The sequence below is a fragment of the Diabrotica virgifera genome, chromosome 8 (assembly GCF_917563875.1).
Source record: "Diabrotica virgifera virgifera chromosome 8, PGI_DIABVI_V3a".
NCBI lineage: Eukaryota > Metazoa > Arthropoda > Insecta > Coleoptera > Chrysomelidae > Diabrotica > Diabrotica virgifera.
The window spans coordinates 117,606,111-117,625,344 of NC_065450.1; the positions used below are offsets into that span (position 1 = coordinate 117,606,111).

General features: G+C 32.5%; 1 protein-coding gene across 4 annotated transcripts in view; it reads right to left on the minus strand.

Moving 5' to 3' along the window:
* Positions 1 to 19,234, minus strand: part of LOC126890405 (huntingtin-interacting protein 1) — a 249,021-nt gene that overhangs the window by 145,216 nt on the left and 84,571 nt on the right. For all 4 annotated transcript variants that reach the window (XM_050659304.1, XM_050659301.1, XM_050659302.1 and 1 more), the window contains one exon: positions 12,208 to 12,629. In XM_050659304.1, the coding sequence (XP_050515261.1) occupies positions 12,208 to 12,629 (422 nt within the window). The remainder of the gene's footprint in view (positions 1 to 12,207; positions 12,630 to 19,234) is intronic.

A 19,234-nucleotide genomic window follows, 5' to 3' on the forward strand; every position in this document is an offset into this window, starting at 1 on the left:
GGTGGGTTTTATCGAGACTACAATTTTTTGTACAGCCTTTAATTCTTCGAAAGAAACTAAATCATTTATTTGCCCTGTTAGCTGTAAAATTACTTTTTCCTTAGCTTCTTTCAGAGAACTTTCCTCATCTCTTCTTATTTTGCTAACCGCACCTATTAAAGCCCTTTTCTCGTCATCGCATTCAATCACCAGGTTGTGGGTGTAATTACCCTCTGGGTAATACATCAGTTTTGGTGGCGAATTTAGATTTCTCATTCCAAAAAACCCCCGCTTACCAAATTTCAATATTCAATATTCAAGATAATAAATAAAATAAAAGTTTAATTTTGACAAACTGTATTTCGGTTATTATCAACATTAGTACTAAGGTAAGTTAGCTTAAATCGACCTATTTTAAGCTCAGAAATCTACGGTTAAGCTATGGCCCATTCTTTACCAAACACCCTGTATAAAATATGATATTACCTGGATGTTTTCTTTTTTACATGTGCCGTCAAGTTAGAAGATTTCGAAAAGTTTATGTTACACTTAGTACAACGATTCATTTTCTACTTACAACAAAAAGAACACTTTGAAAATAAAACAAAAGTTCTCACAATGGTCAAAAACCGCATATAAAAGTTTTAGAAATTCACACCACAGAATCAAGTTACTCAAATTTTCAAACACCTCACCTGACACAGTGTCTCAAGTACGATTGCGCGAAGCCGTGCAATTTACGAGACGCGCTCGGTCTGTAGATCCAAGTGTTTTTGACACACTTCAAAGAACAAATCGCTGGGGGTCCGGACAAATAATCCCCGGACAAATAATCCCGGACAAAAAATCCCCACAAATTATCCCGGGACAAAAAATCCCCGGACAAAAAATCCCCACAAAAAATCCCCACAAATAATCCCCACAAATAATCCCCGAACAAATAATCCCCGGACAAAAAATCCCCACAAAAAATCCCCCACAAAAAATCCCCACAAATTTTTTTGGACAAAATATCCCCACAAAAAATCCCGGACAGAAAATCTCCAAGAAATGTTTGCTGTCGAATAGTTCTCTAAAAGTTTTCCCGTGAATGGTGGAAGATATGGGAAATAAGCTAGGGCTGTGGGAATCATGTTGTAATTGGCTTAAACCTTTTGATCACTCTGCTTTGAGTAACTCTGTTCAAAACATTGTCTATTCATGATAATAACTGATAACTATACTGAAAACAATAATCTTGATTATACTAATGTAAAAAATCCGTTCCACGCATCGCATCGCCATGAAAGTTATACAAAGCATTTCGATTATTTTGACTTTTTTGTTGGTTTTGGGAATACATTTATGTTCATTACTATTCGATATCAGGTTTTTAGAAAACGTAATTGAGGATCTGTGAGATCCATAAAAAAAACTTTAAAAATTTATCCATAAATCAAACCAGTCGTGGCTGCATGGGGGAGAGGCCAGATGGGAGAAGGTCTGTAGGGCGGCCTAGAAAAAGATAGAAAGATGCAGTCTGGCGGCCTAGAAAAAGGTGGAAAGATGCAGTCTGGCGGCCTAGAAAAAGGTTGAAAAGTTATAACGCCATTGATAATAATGATGATGACTAAATATTTTTGACGTTAAACTTACAAAAAGAACAGAATTTTTTGCATTACTATCAAGATTATCGTTTTCTGGACCAGCAGTTATCATCACGAATAGACAATAAGTACAACATGATTCCCAAAGCCTTAGCTTATTCCCCATATCTTCCACGATTTCGAATTCGACATTTGGTAATCGAAATTACAATGTATGCTTAATTTTAATCGCTAATCATTATTTTCGTGCCGAAGACTGGTTTCATGGCGATTGCTATAACTCTCATGCACTGAAGCTGAAAAACATTTGCGTCTATTGCATTCACGGGAAAACTTTTAGAGAACTATTCGGTAGCAAAAAAATTTCTTGGGGATTTTTTGTCCGGGATTATTTGTGGGGATATTTTGTCCAAAAAAATTTGTGGGGATTTTTTGTCCGGGATTTTTTGTGGGGATTTTTTGTCCGGGGATTATTTGTCCGGGGATTATTTGTGGGGATTATTTGTGGGGATTATTTGTGGGGATTTTTTGTGGGGATTTTTTGTCCGGGGATTTTTTGTCCGGGGATAATTTGTGGGGATTATTTGTCCGGGGATTATTTGTCCTAGCTTCAATCGCTGGTACCTATGATTAATGTGATTCCTTATACATTTCCAGTGAAAATGATAACTGTTTGATAAGTGTTGGCGATTCAATTTTTTTGTATAATATGCGTGTCCGCGAAGATTATAACTGCCAAAATATTTATAACGAAAAGATTTAGTTCATAATAGATGCCGACGAAAACAATTATTTCCCTTTCTGTTTCTGTTTCTGCCGACGAAAGCAATTATTTCTGGGAACTTTTTAGAAATTATAATTTTCTTGGACCCACAAACAGAAATGATGTTTTCCACCTACCTCTACCGAAAGTATACTTTTCCGGACCTGATTGTAGGGAGCAAAGTTGTACTTCTCCTCTCTAGGGAGGAAAATATTTTTCCTCCCTAGGGAGGAAAAGTAAAAGTGACGTCATGGTATTTCATTCTTGAAATATAACTTATTGACGCCCTGTACAATATCTATTTTCTATTACGTAAGTATCTATACATTTTAACGTTTATTTATAAAACACCCTTTTTTTTGCAGAATGGTAAAAAACAGTAAATTGTTATTTTAATTTAACAATGTTTACATTAATAATTTGACTTATATTTGACAGTTGACAGTTATATTGTACCTACTTGTTAGTTTTAGTTTTAATAAATTTTGTTGGTTAGTTACATAAATAAATTAAGTAAAAATGAAAAATGACTTATTAATTTGAGTAAGGTGGAAAAACCATATGTATAACATGGGAGTAAAGTGCCTTTTCCTCCCTGAAACTTCATTCTCGGAAGGAAAAGTAGCACTTTCCTCCCTTGTTATACAAATAGCTATTTTTTGCTGATACTCCTCAAAAAATAAATTTTTTCGAACACTTTATTAGGGATTATAATTTTCACAATCATATAATCGAAAATAATATTTTTCGCGGCGTTCATTGGAAGTTCTGTTCTTAACGGCATTTTTCGGAGTTATACTTTTCGTAGGCGGCGGCGAAATATTTGGGCGCTTACAGCGTAGCCGCATAACAAATAGCATATACCGAAGTGTGGTGCCAACATCAAATGCCTCATATTTGTTGCCAAAACTCAAAATCGAAATTTTATGTTATTTGTCATGAAGATTCAGCTCTAACAGTGGAAATTCCATAGTGGTCGGTCAATGGAGGTGATACACTTTATTAATCTCATGAAAATCGTAAAATTGGCAAAATTCGCGCAACGTTAATTGAGTTAACGGCTATATAGAAATTGGCTTTATTTGGGGCAAAATGCAAAAATGTTAACGAAAGCTTCACTTTTCACCTTTAAAGCGTATTTAATACGTAAATCATATACGTAGTTCGTATATGTTTTTTAGGGCTTCAGTGACATTTTTGTCTCTGAAAACTGGACTAACAAGCTTTGCATAATTTGTTTGACGTGAATAGTCTGGGCTGATTAATTATCGGAGAATAGGCCATTTTTGGGAAAAGTTATTTACCAGCAATTTTATTGCTGGAATCGAAGCTTATGATTATATATATATATTAATAATATAGGTACGCAAAGTCCGCAGATAGTGTGCTACTTTTTTTATTAACAAAATGGCGCACCCAAATCGTGTTTTTTTTTTCAATTTTTGCTCCATAACTCCGAACGTTTTAACTTTACACCAAAAACACCCTCATAAAAATTCACCGACATTAAATTCTGCATAAAGACATGTTTTTCCCGATCTGCTCCGGCGAAAATTTTCCTCGGAAAATGCGGGTTTTCCCAACAAAATCTTTAAATTTCAAATAAAGTTTTAGATAAGTAATTATCTACCAATAATTAAATAACTCGGTGACATAAAAGCTTTCTTGGTTTAGATTATAGTTCCAGAAGCCGGTGAAAATTAAACGAATATTTTAGCAACAATTCAATTGTTAATGAATAATTTACGGTCGCAATAATAACCAAAATAATTATGATACACTGATCAAACTTTGAAATCTTATAAAGATGAGATGCCTATTTAATATTTTGTCGACAAAATATAAATTTTTAATTTTTTTGAATAATCTTTAAACGTTAAAAAAATAGTTATAAACAAATTAACGTTTCTCAGAAAGTTTTTAATATATTCTAATTTTAAAAAATAGGTAAAATGTGTATTTCAAAGATCTTGAAAATGAATGCTTTAAAACTTTTTTGCAACCATAGTTAATAAATAAAATTATGTATTATAACCCGTCTACATACACAACTCGCGCGAGTCTAAAGCGTGTCAGTCGCTTCGAGTGAACATTTTAGCTCCGGCTCTGTATCAAGCCTACTTTCGCGCTAAAAATTACAAAAAAAAACATTTTTAATCTTTAATTAAAATATAACCATTGAACTAATGTTTGATATTTTTTGAGAGTATTAGTTTGTACCATAAACTCACTTTTAAGCTTTGAAACAATAAAACAAATTATAAACAACGGAGTAATCGTATGTTTACTTTGCTGTTTCATAACTTTTTTGCAAATGGTTGGAAAAAAATTTTAAAGCATTCATTTTCAAGACTTTTGAAATACGCATTTTAAGTATTTTTTAAAATTATAATATAATATACAATTTCTGAGAAATGTTAATGTGTTTATAACTATTTTTTCTAAACATTTAAAGATTATGCAAAAAAATGAAAAATTTATATTTTGTCGACAAAATATTAAATAGGCATCACATCTTTATAATCTTTCTAAGTTTGATCAATGTCTCATGATTATTTTGGTTGTTATTGCGACTGTAAATTTTTAATTAACAATTGAATTGTTGCTAAAATATTCGTTTAAATTTCACCGGCTTCTGCAGTTATAATCTATACCAAGAAAGTGTTTATTTCACCAAGTTATTTAATTATTGATAAATAATTACTTGCCCAAAAAATTTATTTGAAAATTCGAGATTTTGTTGGGAAAACCCACATTTTCCGAGGAAAATTTTCGTCAGAGCAAATGGGGAAAAACATGCCTCTATGTAGAATTAAATTGGGGTGAATTTTTATTTGAGTGTTTTTGGTGTAAAGTTAAAATCTTCGGAGTTATGGACCAATAATTGAAAAAAACACGATTTGGGGGCCCCATTTTGTTAATAAAAAAAGTAGCATACTATCTGCGGACTTTGCATACCTATACTATTAATATACAGGATCATAATATTCGATTCCAGCAATAAAATTGCTGGTAAATAACCTTTCTTTGTACTTTACTAATTAGACCAGCGTATTATAACTATTTTTTTTTCAAAATTTAAAGATTATGCAAAAAAAAACGAAAAATTTATATTTTGTCGATAAAATATTAAATAAGCATCTCATCTTTATAATCTTTATAAGTTTGATCAATGTATCATGATTATTTTCATCATCAAAGAAAGCTTTGATGTCACTAAGTTATTTAATTATTGATTAATAATTACTTACCTAAAACTTTTATTTGAAAATTAGAGATTTTGTTGGGAAAACCCGCATTATCCGAGGAAAATTTTCGTCGGAGCAAATCGGGAAAACATATCTCTATGCAGAATTTAATTGCGGTGAATTTTTATTTGGGTGTTTTTGTTGTAAAGTTAAAATCTTCGGAGTTATAGAGCAATAATTGGAAAAAATACGATTTGTCGGCGCCATTTTGTTTATAAAAAAAGTAGCACACTATCTGCGGACTTTTTATACCCATATTATTAATATATAGGATCTTATAATTCGATTCCAGCAATAAAATTGCTGGTAAATAACTTTTCCATGAATTTTGCTAATTAGCCCAGACTATAAATTTTGTTTGACGATCTTATAATGTTTTCTATCGCAAATGATTTGAAATTTTTTGCAATGACTTAATTTAATTGTCATAAACTTGATAACCTAAGTTTATTCAAGCGGTGTATGGATTTTGTCAGTGAGTTTACGTTCAAAAGAAAAAAATGTAATTATCTAAAGCTCTATAACATCCGTTGAACGTCGATAAGACCTTCACCTTGCGAGACCTTTATAATCCCTTTGTTTGAGATTTTCATGGTGACATGCAAAGTAAACTCAGTTTTTACGAGAGTACTAATTTGTATAGCGGAGCACATAAATCTGTTACTTTATTGCCATTCAGCATGCAACTTTTATCTTTGCTTTCAAATAAAAGTACATATTTTTTAGTCTAAAGCTGCATTTTGTTACATATTATATCTTTCATATTTTCACTTTTTATTGAGGAAGCGGTCAATGTTTGGTGGGAATTCAGTTCAAATAGTACATAATATTCAACTAAAGGGTATTCAACTTAAAAAGGCTATTCAAGTTCTGATCACCTGTTAACCACAAAAATATTAATAGAAAAATGTAACGAATACAAGTTTCCAGTTTTTATAGCATTTGTAGACTACGAAAAAGCTTTCGATACTATAGAACACACGGCCGTAATAAACGCAATGCAAAATTGTAGAATAGACATCAGATATATTAACTTAATAAAAGAAACTATGAACCAAGCTACAGCTACATACTACCTAAATGAAAATGAATACACGAACCCTGTACCATTAAACAGGGGAGTCAAACAGGGAGACACTCTATTACCCGAACTGTTCACCTTAGTTTTGGAGGATGTTTTTAAAAATCTAAATTGGAAATATAAGGGAATAAACATCATGGATTTGTTTCTGGTCGCTCTACTCTAACCAATCTCCTACATTGTGTTAACGACTGGACGTCATCTCTTAACAGTTCACAGCCGGTCGACGTTGTTTATCTAGATTTCTCTAAAGCCTTTGACCGTGTTCCTAAGCGCAGACTTCTACATAAATCAGAACATTTCGGAGTTCGCGGTACTTTATTATGTTGGATTGATGATTTCCTGACAGATCGACATTACAAAATTAGAGTTGGCGAATCTTTATCACAGGACAAGTTAGTGGAAAGTGGAGTGCCGTGTGGAAAGTGGAGTGCCGTAGGGTTCTGTTCTTGGACCTCTGCTTTTTACGGTTTATACCAGCGATGTTCCTTACTATGTTTCAAGTAAAATATCGTTATATGCTGATGACACAAAAATATATGTCAATCCTATCACAAACCACTTAACCCTCCAAAGAGACTTGGACTCTATTTTTACTGTTCCCAGTACCCTTAAACGCGGAAAAATGTGTAGTGCTCAGAATTGGTAAAAATAATCCACTTGTGCCGTACTTCGTTAACGGAAAACCATTAGATTCAGAGTTCTCGTATAACGACCTCGGTGTTATCGTAAACAGCAGCCTAACGTGGTGCGACCATATTCAGTCTATTTGTAAACGTGCGAACTCCAGACTATATCTTATTCGGAAGTGTTTTTAGAGAGTTTAAATGCAGTCATTTTGTAAACTTTACACTATTTACATAAGACCGGTTCTTGAATATGCTGGCCCAACGTGGTATCCTGATTTGGTTCGAGACAAAACTTTGTTGGAAAACGTCCAAAGAAAAGCCACTCGAATTCCACTGGGACTGAAAAGACCTTCCTATGAAGAAAGGCTCAGTATGGCCCACCTAACTTCTTTTGGACTTCGCCGACAACGTGACGACTTAATAACCCCATTTAAAATATTAAAATTCAATTTCGGAAATCTCGACGAAATGTTTACCATCAATCAAGATGAACGCCTTAGAGGTCACCAATTTAAACTTAAAAAGGAGAACTTTTGTACGAGATCAAAACAGCATTTTCTACCAAATAGAGTTTTCGATATTTGGAATAACCTGTATGATAACATTGTCTCAGCCCCCTCTACTAACACATTTAAAAACAGACTTGACCGTGTTCTAATATAGTTGAAATATTTTTTTTATGTAAACCCAAATTGTATCTTTTTTGTTGTTGTTGTTGTTTTTGTTTATATTGTATTAAATAGTAGGTTACTTATGTAATTTCTCTGCTTTTGGGCATAATAGGGACTTGTCCCTCTGCCGCTACCTCAGTAATCTACGATTTGCGGATGACATAATCCTGATAGCTACTGACCTACAAGAACTGCAAACCATGCTTTCAGAACTACACACAGAATCTTCTAAAATAGGACTGAAAATGAATTTAAACAAAACAAAAGTCATGCACTCCGATGAAACCGTGACAATAATAAACGACAAAGTTATAGAACAAGTTCAAAGAATATAAATATATATTTAGGACAAAAAATAATACTAAATAGGGAAATTCAAACGGAAGAAATAAAAAGAAGAAGAAAGTTAGCATGGGCAGCATTCGGCAAACTGCATTATATACTCAGAAATAAGCAAATTCAACTACATCTTAGATCTAAAGTTTTTGATGCATGCATTATTCCGATATTAACATATGGGGCACAAACATGGACAATCACAAAAAAGAATATGAACATACTCAGAGTCACTCAACACGCGATGGAAAGAGAAATGCTTGGCATATCACTTAAGGACAGGAAAGCAAACACATGGATAAGACAGAAAACCAAAGTCACCGATGTGGTACAAAACTCATTAAAATTGAAATGGGAATACGCTGGACATGTAGCTAGGAGCGATCTAAACAAATGACACAGAACAATTCTAACCTAGATACCATACCAACACAAAAGACCCAGAGGCAGACCTCCTATGAGATGGACAGATGATCTGAAACGAACGGCCGGGAAAAATTGGCTACAAGTAGCGTACAACAAAAAACAATGGAAAGGAAGACTTGAAGAGGATTATGTTCAGATGTGGACGTGAATGGCTAGACGAAGAAGAAGAAAGTACATATTAACAAAAAATTTTTAACACTATAGCATCGGTCTCCGAAAGTTGGTCGAGAACACTTCGTCGACAACATTTGGTCGACAAGCAGTTGGTCGAATGCATAATTCATCGAATGTACAATTCGTCGACGAACATTTGATCGAATGGATTTTTCGTCGACAAAGACCCAAAGGCAATAATGGTGACAAATGAAGGATTATTGATTTTTATTTTTTTTTCAAGATTTTGTTTAAATTTTCTGACGTAGTTTAAAATGTTGATAGGTATCAATTTAAAAGTACATATAAAGGGTGTAACAAAAATACAGGTCATAAATTAAATCACATATTCTGGGATCAAAAATAGTTCGATTGAACCTAACTTACCTTAGTCCAAATGAGCATACAAAAAAAGTTATAGCCCTTTGAAGTTACAAGATAAAAATCGATTCTTTCCGATATATCGAAAACTATTAGAGATTTTTTAATGAAAACGGACACGTGGTATTCTTATGGCAGGGACATTTTAAAAATAAATTATAGTTAAATTTGTGCACCCCATAAAAATTTTATGGGGTTTTGTTCCCTTAAACCCCCCCAAACTTTTTTGTACGTTCCAATTAAATTATTGTTGTGGTACCATTAGTTAAACACAATGTTTTTTAAACTTTTTTGCCTCTTAGTACTTTTTGGAAAAGCTAGTTTTTATCGAGATATTTTGAATATTTATCAAATCCACCACATATTTGTATACTGTTACGTACGATTGTAGAGACCTGGTAATAATATGAAATTTTTTTATAAATTACAGCTTGAGGTATATTTTGAACCATATTAGAAAAGAAGCCACATCTCGATAAAAGGTGCCTCATCGGAAAAATACTAAGAGGCAAAAAAGTTTTAAAAACATCCTGTTTAACTAATGGTACCGCAATAATAGTTTAATTGGAACGTATACAAACATTTGGGGGGTTTAAAGGCACAGAACCCCCATAAAATTTTTATGTAAACATAGTAAAAAAGAAGCCGCATCTCGATTAAAACTGGTTTATCGAAAAAATACTAAGAGGCAAAAAAGTTTTAAACACATTGTGTTTAAATAAGGGTACCACAATAATAATTTAATTGGAACGTACAAAAAAGTTTGGGGGGGGGTTTAAGGGAACAAAACCCTCATAAAATTTTTATGGGGTGCACAAATTTAACTATAATTTATTTTTAAAATGTTCCTGCCATAAGAATGCCACGTGCCCATTTTCATTAAAAAATCTCTAATAGTTCTCGATATATCGGAAAAAATCGATTTTTATCGTGTAACTTCAAAGGGCTGTACCTTTTTTTGTGTGCATATTTGTACTAAGGTAAGTTAGGTTCAATCGAACTATTTTTGGTCCCAGAATATGTGATTTAATTTATGACCTGTATTTTTGTTACACCCTGTATATTGCATATATAAAGCTTACATGGTATTCACACCCTTTCTTATCTGTGTTTACAATCCAAATCATTAAGCCACATAAAGATGTAGGGAAATAAACCCACTATAGCTATAGAAATGCTTTACTACAAAATTTTAAAAGATAAGACTCCTTAGGTAATTACAACGCAAGAAGATTTATAAAAAAAAAGAATGTGTGTACTTTGTACGCACGTAAGAAGATATTCTTCTATTATATAATAGGTAATTTAAACGAAGTAAATATACTTAAAAGGTTATTTGTACTTATTTTATTTAAAAATTAAACTAACTTTCTTATCTACCACTTTCAAAAAAGAAGAATATCTTCAAAAATTATATAATAATATACTTACAATCACAAAATCTATAAAAAAAAATAAAAAAATAATAACTTGCTTGGGGCTCGAACCCACTTCACGTCTACCGCGCCGTACGAAAGCTGACGGCATTTCAAACTAGACCACATTCGCGTGTACGTCATGTGGGAATATACACAAACTAAACGTTTACACCATAAATTTATATGAATTTAATAAAATTATTAGTTTGATTTTTGTCGAAATAAAATACAACAAAATATAGTGTAAGAAAACAATATATGAGATGAAGATTTGTAGAAAGTTTGTTCGTAATCAGATTATGTAAATTAAAGCATTGCCTACTAATAGGTAACTACATTATTTTGTTTACATTTTCCAAATAGATAGGTATTGAAACTATTAGGTATTTCCAACTGAAACATTTAGAATTACGTACCTGCGGCTTTTCAAAACTATTTAAAAAGTCACTATAATTATAAATTTGATTTTATTTCTGTCCACACATCAATAAAAACTAATATTATACAATATTTTTGTTTACCGATAATCTCCATATTGTACAATTATTGACAGATCATTTCAAAATTTCAACACCCAATCAGAGCCCGTATAACCACTAATACCATACTGTCGGTGTGCGCATGCGCGGGGATCAATCAAATTTTACCCTCAATCGATTCGCCGCTAAAGAAGAATATCTTCAAAAAATTAACAAAACCCCAAAAAAAAAATTCAGATAATGTATAATACAATATTCCAGTTAACAAAATAAAAACCAATAATCCGTCGTTTGTCACCATTAATCCCTTTATTCTAAAGATAAATAACAGTTTGTCGACGAAAAATCCATTCGAAGAAATGTTCGTTGACGAATTGTACACAATCTGCGTGACGAATCTGCCACACATGGTTACATGTGAAGATACGTTATACATTTATTAAATGGTAATTAACATAACTAAGAAGTTTAAAATATTTTCTACAAAAAATTTTTATGCTCTTTTCAATTGCGGTATTACCATTTTGAAAAATTAATACATAGAGAGGGAAAAAATTGAAAAAAAAAAACATATTTTTACATAAACAACCAGTAAAAACATAACTTCTGGTAAACTGATTCTTCTGGTTCACCACATGCTTCTTGTAAATCAAAATAAGAACCTATATACCAAATTTGGTTGAAATCGGACTTTTCGTTCAAAAGTTATGGTGCTATTAAACACAAATGTATAGCCGCTATTTTGAATGCCCGCCATTTTTGTAAAAGGCAAAATCTGAGATGGCCTCATATCTAAATTTGAACCTTTATATGTGTAGTATATGTGGTCCAAAATATACGCTTGTATCATTAAAATGTGCAATTGTTTCACATATCGGCCGCACTAGTACAGTTGATTGAACCACTGGCTGTCGAGTATCTAGCGATAATCCAAACAGTCTCAACTTCGTGAAATATACTTATTGCACTGATACTCGTTTAAATCGTAGTTAACTAAATTAATTTTCATATATTCACGCATACCGCTAAAGTTAAAATATTAGTGGCTATTACTTACTAATTATTAATATCATTTCCAGCGATGGACTCCAGCTCTTCAGCAGTAACTCCTAAATTTCCAGGAAACCTGGGATTTCTCATGTGAAATTCCAACTTGTATATTAACAAAGACGTATACAATCGGATCATCTTTCCGTATCCCTCTTTTAAATGACCCCACAACTTTCCAATCTCATCCAGATCATTTCTATGCCTTTGACTATCCACCAAGCAAAGTGGATGTCCTTCTCTTAACACTTTGTGAACCACGTGACAGAGCTTCCAAGCTACGATCCTGTCATCCATGGCAGGAAGACGAAGAGCATAGGACCAAAATATTTTGGCACTTTGTGTGTGGAAAGTACCGATGATTGCTGAGCGAACATGCTTCTGTTTTACTGGCGTTTCGTTACTGTTGATAGCTTTCTGAAGCGCTTGAGCCTAAAAATAAAAAATCATGGTTAATTGGGAGATTTACTTTTTATTAAATAGCTTTATTTTGATACTGTAAATGATGGATAAGTTTGTTTTAATCTAAATAGCTGGTCAGAAAATATTCTTTCCCGACGTTTCGTGTGCTGCAAATGACCACTACCTCATAAAGTTGGATAATGTCTGCCGAAATTGCAGATAAAAAGTCAGGAAGAAACAATTCTAAACCATGGCCTATAAACTCCGAAGCCAGCGTACCATTACAACACACAGGCCACGAAATCTTACATTCAAATATAGATATTTTTTGTCACGTACTTATCACTTAGTTAAAATTACTTTTCTTTTGTAGAACGTGAGAGACAGAGAGAGAGAGAGAGAAAGAGAGAAAGAGAGAGAGAGAGAGAGAGAGAGAGAGAGAGAGAGAGAGAGAGAGAAAACTGAACTTTATGTGTGCGGTGGAAAAAATGCTAAGAGCGATGTGATTCGTGACGTTACTTTTTGAGCGAGTGAGTGTTTGTATAGTTAAGTTAATAAATCGGTACAGAAAAGTTAGTGCAGTATATAATTTCATTACCACAAGCGACGAACAGAACCAGCAACCTACACGCAAAATCATGTATCTAAGTACATCAAATTCGACAGGTCGTTTTCTTAAACAACACCCGCTATTCCATTATGTACTTTCGAGCCGGATTCCTTTATGGTTCTTTACCGCTAGATCTCTTGTGGAAGCAAAAAATTAAGAAAAGAGAAATTAAAACAAAGTTCATGTTCAAGGACAAGTGTTCCTCAACGCCATATGTACCTGGAAGCCTGACTTACCAAGTAATAAACAGTTAATAGGCTTTCTTAAAAGCCTACGTCTGTGGGACTATACGTAAGGTATATGCAACAGACATTTTAGGTTGTAGTATGGAAAAGCTTTCGAGGCCAATCGATTCCTTTGAAATTTGCAATCTAGAACTATTGTATTCTTTGAGAATAAAACACAATAATTACACATGTTTAAAAAATATTTTATATTTAAACTTAGGATTTCCATCTCAAAAAAATATAGTAATTTGTAGCCTATAGGTATATGCAACAGACATTTTAGGTTGTAGTATGGAAAAGCTTTCGAGGCCAATCGATTCCTTTGAAATCTGCAATCTAGAACTATTGTATTCTTTGAGAATAAAACGCAATCATTACACATGTTTAAAAAATATTTTATATTTAAACTTAGGATTTCCATCTCAAAAAAATATAGTAAATGTAAAAACACCACAAGAGTATTGGGTATTTACTATTGGTTCATTTTTAATCATAGTTAATACTCTCCAATACCTTATAGGGTAGAGGTACCGGTTGCGGCCAATGCACCAGTTGCGGCCATCCGTCTATTATTTTGTATTTATTAAGTTGCACTTTTACTCAAATATAAAACGACATCTCGAAACGAGAAATTCAAATACTTTTGCTTTTAATTATAAAAATTGACAGTAGGTGACGCTGCCGGTTTAAATATGGCGTATTATGAAAGTGTGTGTATGACGATTCTATAGATTTCTTAAGAAATTTGTTAAGGAACAAAGGTAAGTTTACTTGTAGTTCATTCTCTGTATTTATAAGATATATCCAAATAATCCATTGTAATGTCTTTAAAAGGTTTCATTATATCAGTTTTCATAAAATAACTTCAAATAAAATCAACATTTCATTTAATATTTACTGTGGCCGGAACCGGTACTTGGAAATCGTATTAAGTTCCAGCTTAGGCCATTACTGTGGCCTCAACCGGGTATGCATGTTTTGATTTGCGGCCACTGTCGCCAGAATTAGCACATTTTTATTAATTTGAGTATTAAATTAATATTTGAAATAATTGAACCCTCTTTACTGACATTTCGACATACTGAAAGGAAGAACAAATATAGAAATTTTTACATTTTGATATCAACAAAATATTTTACGTTTTCTATAGTTTTTAACTTAAGACAAGAAATTTCAACTCGATTTTGCTTTTATTATTAAACTATTTAATAAAACTAATTAAAAGTTAGAGAATTTCATTATTTGCTTATCTAGAATTAGAAGCCCATTGAAAACAAATGTGTTTCAATATAATTTTTTTTTCAGTGACAAAATGGCAACAATTAAAAAAAATGAAAAGTGCAGAAAACAAAAGGAATTAAAACGCCAATTGTTTAATTATACACCAGAAGCATTAAAAAATGCTTTAGATGCAGTTAGACTTGGCATGCCTGTTCAAACCGCTTCCAAAACATTTCATATCCCCAGAAGTACCCTTAGATATAAATTAGATGGTAGTCGGCCGGAAACAACTGGTAAAGTAGGACCAACGTGTGTGTTGGGAGATGATCTCGAAAAAACATTATGCTCATGGATGAAAACTTCGTGTGAAAGAGGTTTCCCGGTGACCAAAGATGGACTGTGCTATTCTGTTCAAAAAATATTGAATGAGAATAAAAGAAAAAATCCTTTCACCAACAATCGGCCCGGCCGCAAATGGTTTGATAGTTTCATGACGCGACACCCAGAACTTTCAGTCAAACAATCCGAGTACATCAGCAAAGCTCGTGCAGCTATCACACCCGAAAAAATTAAAAAATGGTTCCAAAATGTTTTAGTTGATCTTGGAGATGGTGTTGCAGTATTGGAAGATCCCAAACGAATCTGGAACATGGATGAGACATCATTTTATCTTAACCCTTCAGGTAGTTGGGTAATTGCAGAAAAAGGTAAACATGTATATGCCACCTCAGCGAACAGTGACAAAGAAAACATCACCACTCTCATTGCCGTGAATGCGCAGGGCGATTATGCCCCCCCATTAACAATGTACAAATTTGAAAGAATTCCATCTACATATTTTAAAGCAGCACCACCTCATTGGGGGATTGGGAAGTCAAAAAATGGATGGATGACAGCAGAATCATTCTTTGAATATTTTCAGAATGTGTTTCATCCATTTTTAATTAAACAAAACTACGTTCTTCCTGTAATTGTTTTCTTGGATGGACATACATCTCATTTAAGTTTACAATTAAGTAGATTTTGTCGCGATCATGGAATTATAGTTGTTTGTTTATATCCGAACACCACACACATCTTACAACCATTAGACGTTTCCCTATTTTTCCCTCTAAAGTGTCAATGGAAGAAAACATTAAGAACCTACAGATTGGACAATGACGGAAGGGAAATACAAAAACAAGACGTTCCGAATGTATTACACATGATTTTATCGAAAGTATCCTTTAAATCTGCAATAATTAATGGATTTCGAAAGTGTGGCCTTTATCCATTTAATTCGGAAAATGTAGACTACAGTAAATGCCTGAATCAAAGTAAAATCTCGTTTAGTTCTTTAGATCAATCAGTAAACAAGTCTGAAATATCTGAAATATCCAGTTTTAATTTTAAGGAGGAATGTCTGTCCTACTTAGAATCGAAGATAGAAAATACAGTTCTAGATGAATTTAAATTTCAATATAATCAAGGAGAGAAGACTAGTATTAAACAAGCTGAAATGCTATTTGATGTATGGACAAAGATTAAATGCGATTTGAATGAAAGTTTACCTACTCTTTCATTCAATTCGCATTTACCAAATGCCGAAGATGTCATGGAATTTCCATTTCCAGAATTTCAACATATTACAGCTGAGAGTTCAGTTATTGAAGATAATGAGTCATCATTAGTTGTAGATAATTTGGAACTTACGGCTACTGGGGTATGTAACATACTTAGCGAAATGTTTCCTGAAGATAATAAAACCCAAGAGTTACCTGAAGCATCACTTGACTTAGTTGAAATGTTACCAAGTGTTATAAACATAGAACAAAAATTAGAAATGGAAAAGAATTCAGAGTTTGATACTACAATAACATCTGATATTAAAAGTGAATTAAAGGAAAGTTTAGAAAAATCTAGTAATAAAATAAATATTTTAAGCAATATATTAGTAATACCCCAGCCAAAGACAAACGAAAAATCTAAAAAGAGAGAATATGTCTCAAGTGTCTTGACATGTGAACGCTGGCTTGCTGATGCTGAGAGAAAAGAACTGGAGAAAGAGAATATAATTAAGAAAAAAGAAGAAAACAAGAAGAAAAGAGAAGAAAATCGACAGAAACGTGTTGTAGCACAAGAAATGAAAAAGAACCTAAAAATATATAAAAAACAGAAAACAGAAATTACTCTTGAAAACACACTGAAAAAAAATGAAAAGCAGAAGACAGAAATTGCACTTGAAAACACCCTGAAAGAAAACGAAAAGCAGAAGACAGAAAGTGCACTTGAAAACACACCGAAAGAAAATGAAAAGCAGAAAACAGAAATTTCACTTGAAAACACATTGAAAGAAAATGACTATGTCATTGTAAAATACGATGACTCATTCTATCCTGGTGTAATTACCAAAATTGATAGTAACGATTATGCTGTTTCAACAATGGTCAAAACGTTGAATCACTGGAAGTGGCCAGAAAAAAAAGACGAGCTTATATACGAAAAGTGTGACGTTGTTCAGACAATTTCTGAACCTAAGAAAATTAATTCTAGGGGAATATATGATGTACCCGAAATGTCTAATTTAAAAAAAAAGTGGTGTTAATTACCCTCGTCATCTAAGTTACCTACCTTTAATACGATTTCTTTTACAATATTTTTTATATATGTGTTATATGTGTTTTTTATTATCTCATGTCCAAATAATAAATGACTATTAACCTACTTTTTATTTACTTTTATTTACACTTTTCTTATCTTCATCTTTATTATTTTTTATATTTCATTTTTACTTTTTTTATCATGGCCACAACTGGTGCACAACATGGCCCCTATTGGTACTTTTGTGGCCGGAGCTGGTGAAATTAGCTTCGATGATTTTAAATTGTTTTTACTTTAAATTTCTATAATAGTATCCGATGTTCACAGTTTTAAATTAATTTAGAAATATATTATAAAAGTTTAGTCCGTAAATCATTCGAAACTTAAATTCATTTTTGATACGACAAAAGATTTAATACAAAGTTTAGCTTAAAGTGGCCGCAACCGGTACCTCTACCCTACTATAATATACTACCACCGACGTGAACTAAATATCAATAGTCCATTCACTCACGGTAAAATGTTGTAAAACCTACACTTAGCTAACATGTCAAAGAAAAAGAGTGATATTGCGCCAACGTGTGCTTTTTCCCTGAGGGTGAGTTTCAACATTTCTCGGGGGTGAAAAAATATATGTACGTTCAAAATAAGTCCCGAAATGGATACACTTACTAATTCTACGCAGCTTTTGTTCTATAGCGTTTTTTAAGAAGTCAATACTTTTCGAGTTATGTGAATATGTTAATTTTTCAACAAAAAAACACGTTTTCGCAAAAAACCAAAAAGTAAGTATTTCATCAAGAAAAAGATTGTTAGCAAAAATATAGTTTATAAAAAAGTAAAAAAATGGTGAATGTATGAGGTCTCTAGACCCAGTAGCAGCAGAGATGTAGCTAATGAAAATTAGGTTCATATTCGTCAAATTCCAAATCGAATATTTCAACGTGAAATAACCAAAAAATTAAGGAATTTTTTGGAAAAATTCATTAGATCTTGTGTTTAAAAGAAACTAGAAGTGTTTAAAAAAGCATTATTTTTGTTTTGTAAAAAAGATTCTAGCATCAAAAGTAAGCTATGCTCAAAATAAAGTTGGTCTCATTTTTTTTGTAAAGAAAATCGTGAAAATCACACTAATTAGCATCAAAATGAAATTGATCGTTATCGTTTCACAAGTTGCTTTCCTCGTGTATGTATTGTTTATATTATCTGTAAGTTTCATTGGTTCAGAGTGCTTATTTTTGATATGGTTGTAGTCGAAAGGAAACAACCCCCGAAACCGGTACAGACTCTTCCTGCACTATCAGATTTGACCATAGTATTATGCAGCTGCTGCATTTTCGTGTTGCAAAGAAATAATTGAGAATGTTTATACATTTTTTTTAAACACTTTAAAAAATTTAAAATTGGGTTTTCCTCAAAAATTGCTTTATTTTTTTGTTATGTCACGTTGAAATATTCGATTTAGAATTTGAAGTTTATGAACCTATTTTTCATTAGCTGCAACTTTGCTTCTGCTGGGCCTACAGATCTCATACATACACCATTTTTTTTCACTTTGTTATAAGCTATATTTTTGCTAGGAATGCTTTTTTTATATAAAATACTTACTTTTGTGTTTTTTTCTTGAAAAATAAACATATTCACTCGCAAACAACTCGAAAAGTATTGACTTGGTTAAAAAATCTCTTTAGAACAAAAATTGCTTAGAAGTAGTCAGATTATCCACTTCCGGACTTATTTTGAACGTATATTTTCACTCAGGAGAAGATGTGAAACTCACCCTCAGGACAAAAGCACAATACATCGGCACAATATCACTTTTTTTTCTTTGACATGTTAGCTATGTATATGCCAAATTTCATGCGATTTCTAGTGGTTCTTTAAAATTTGGAGCAAAAACCGTCATCAAAAATACCTTTCAAAATATTCCTCAAACATACCGGCGCGATGAAATAATTTGTTAATTTTGGAATAAAAATTTCGCGCCATTGTGTTTT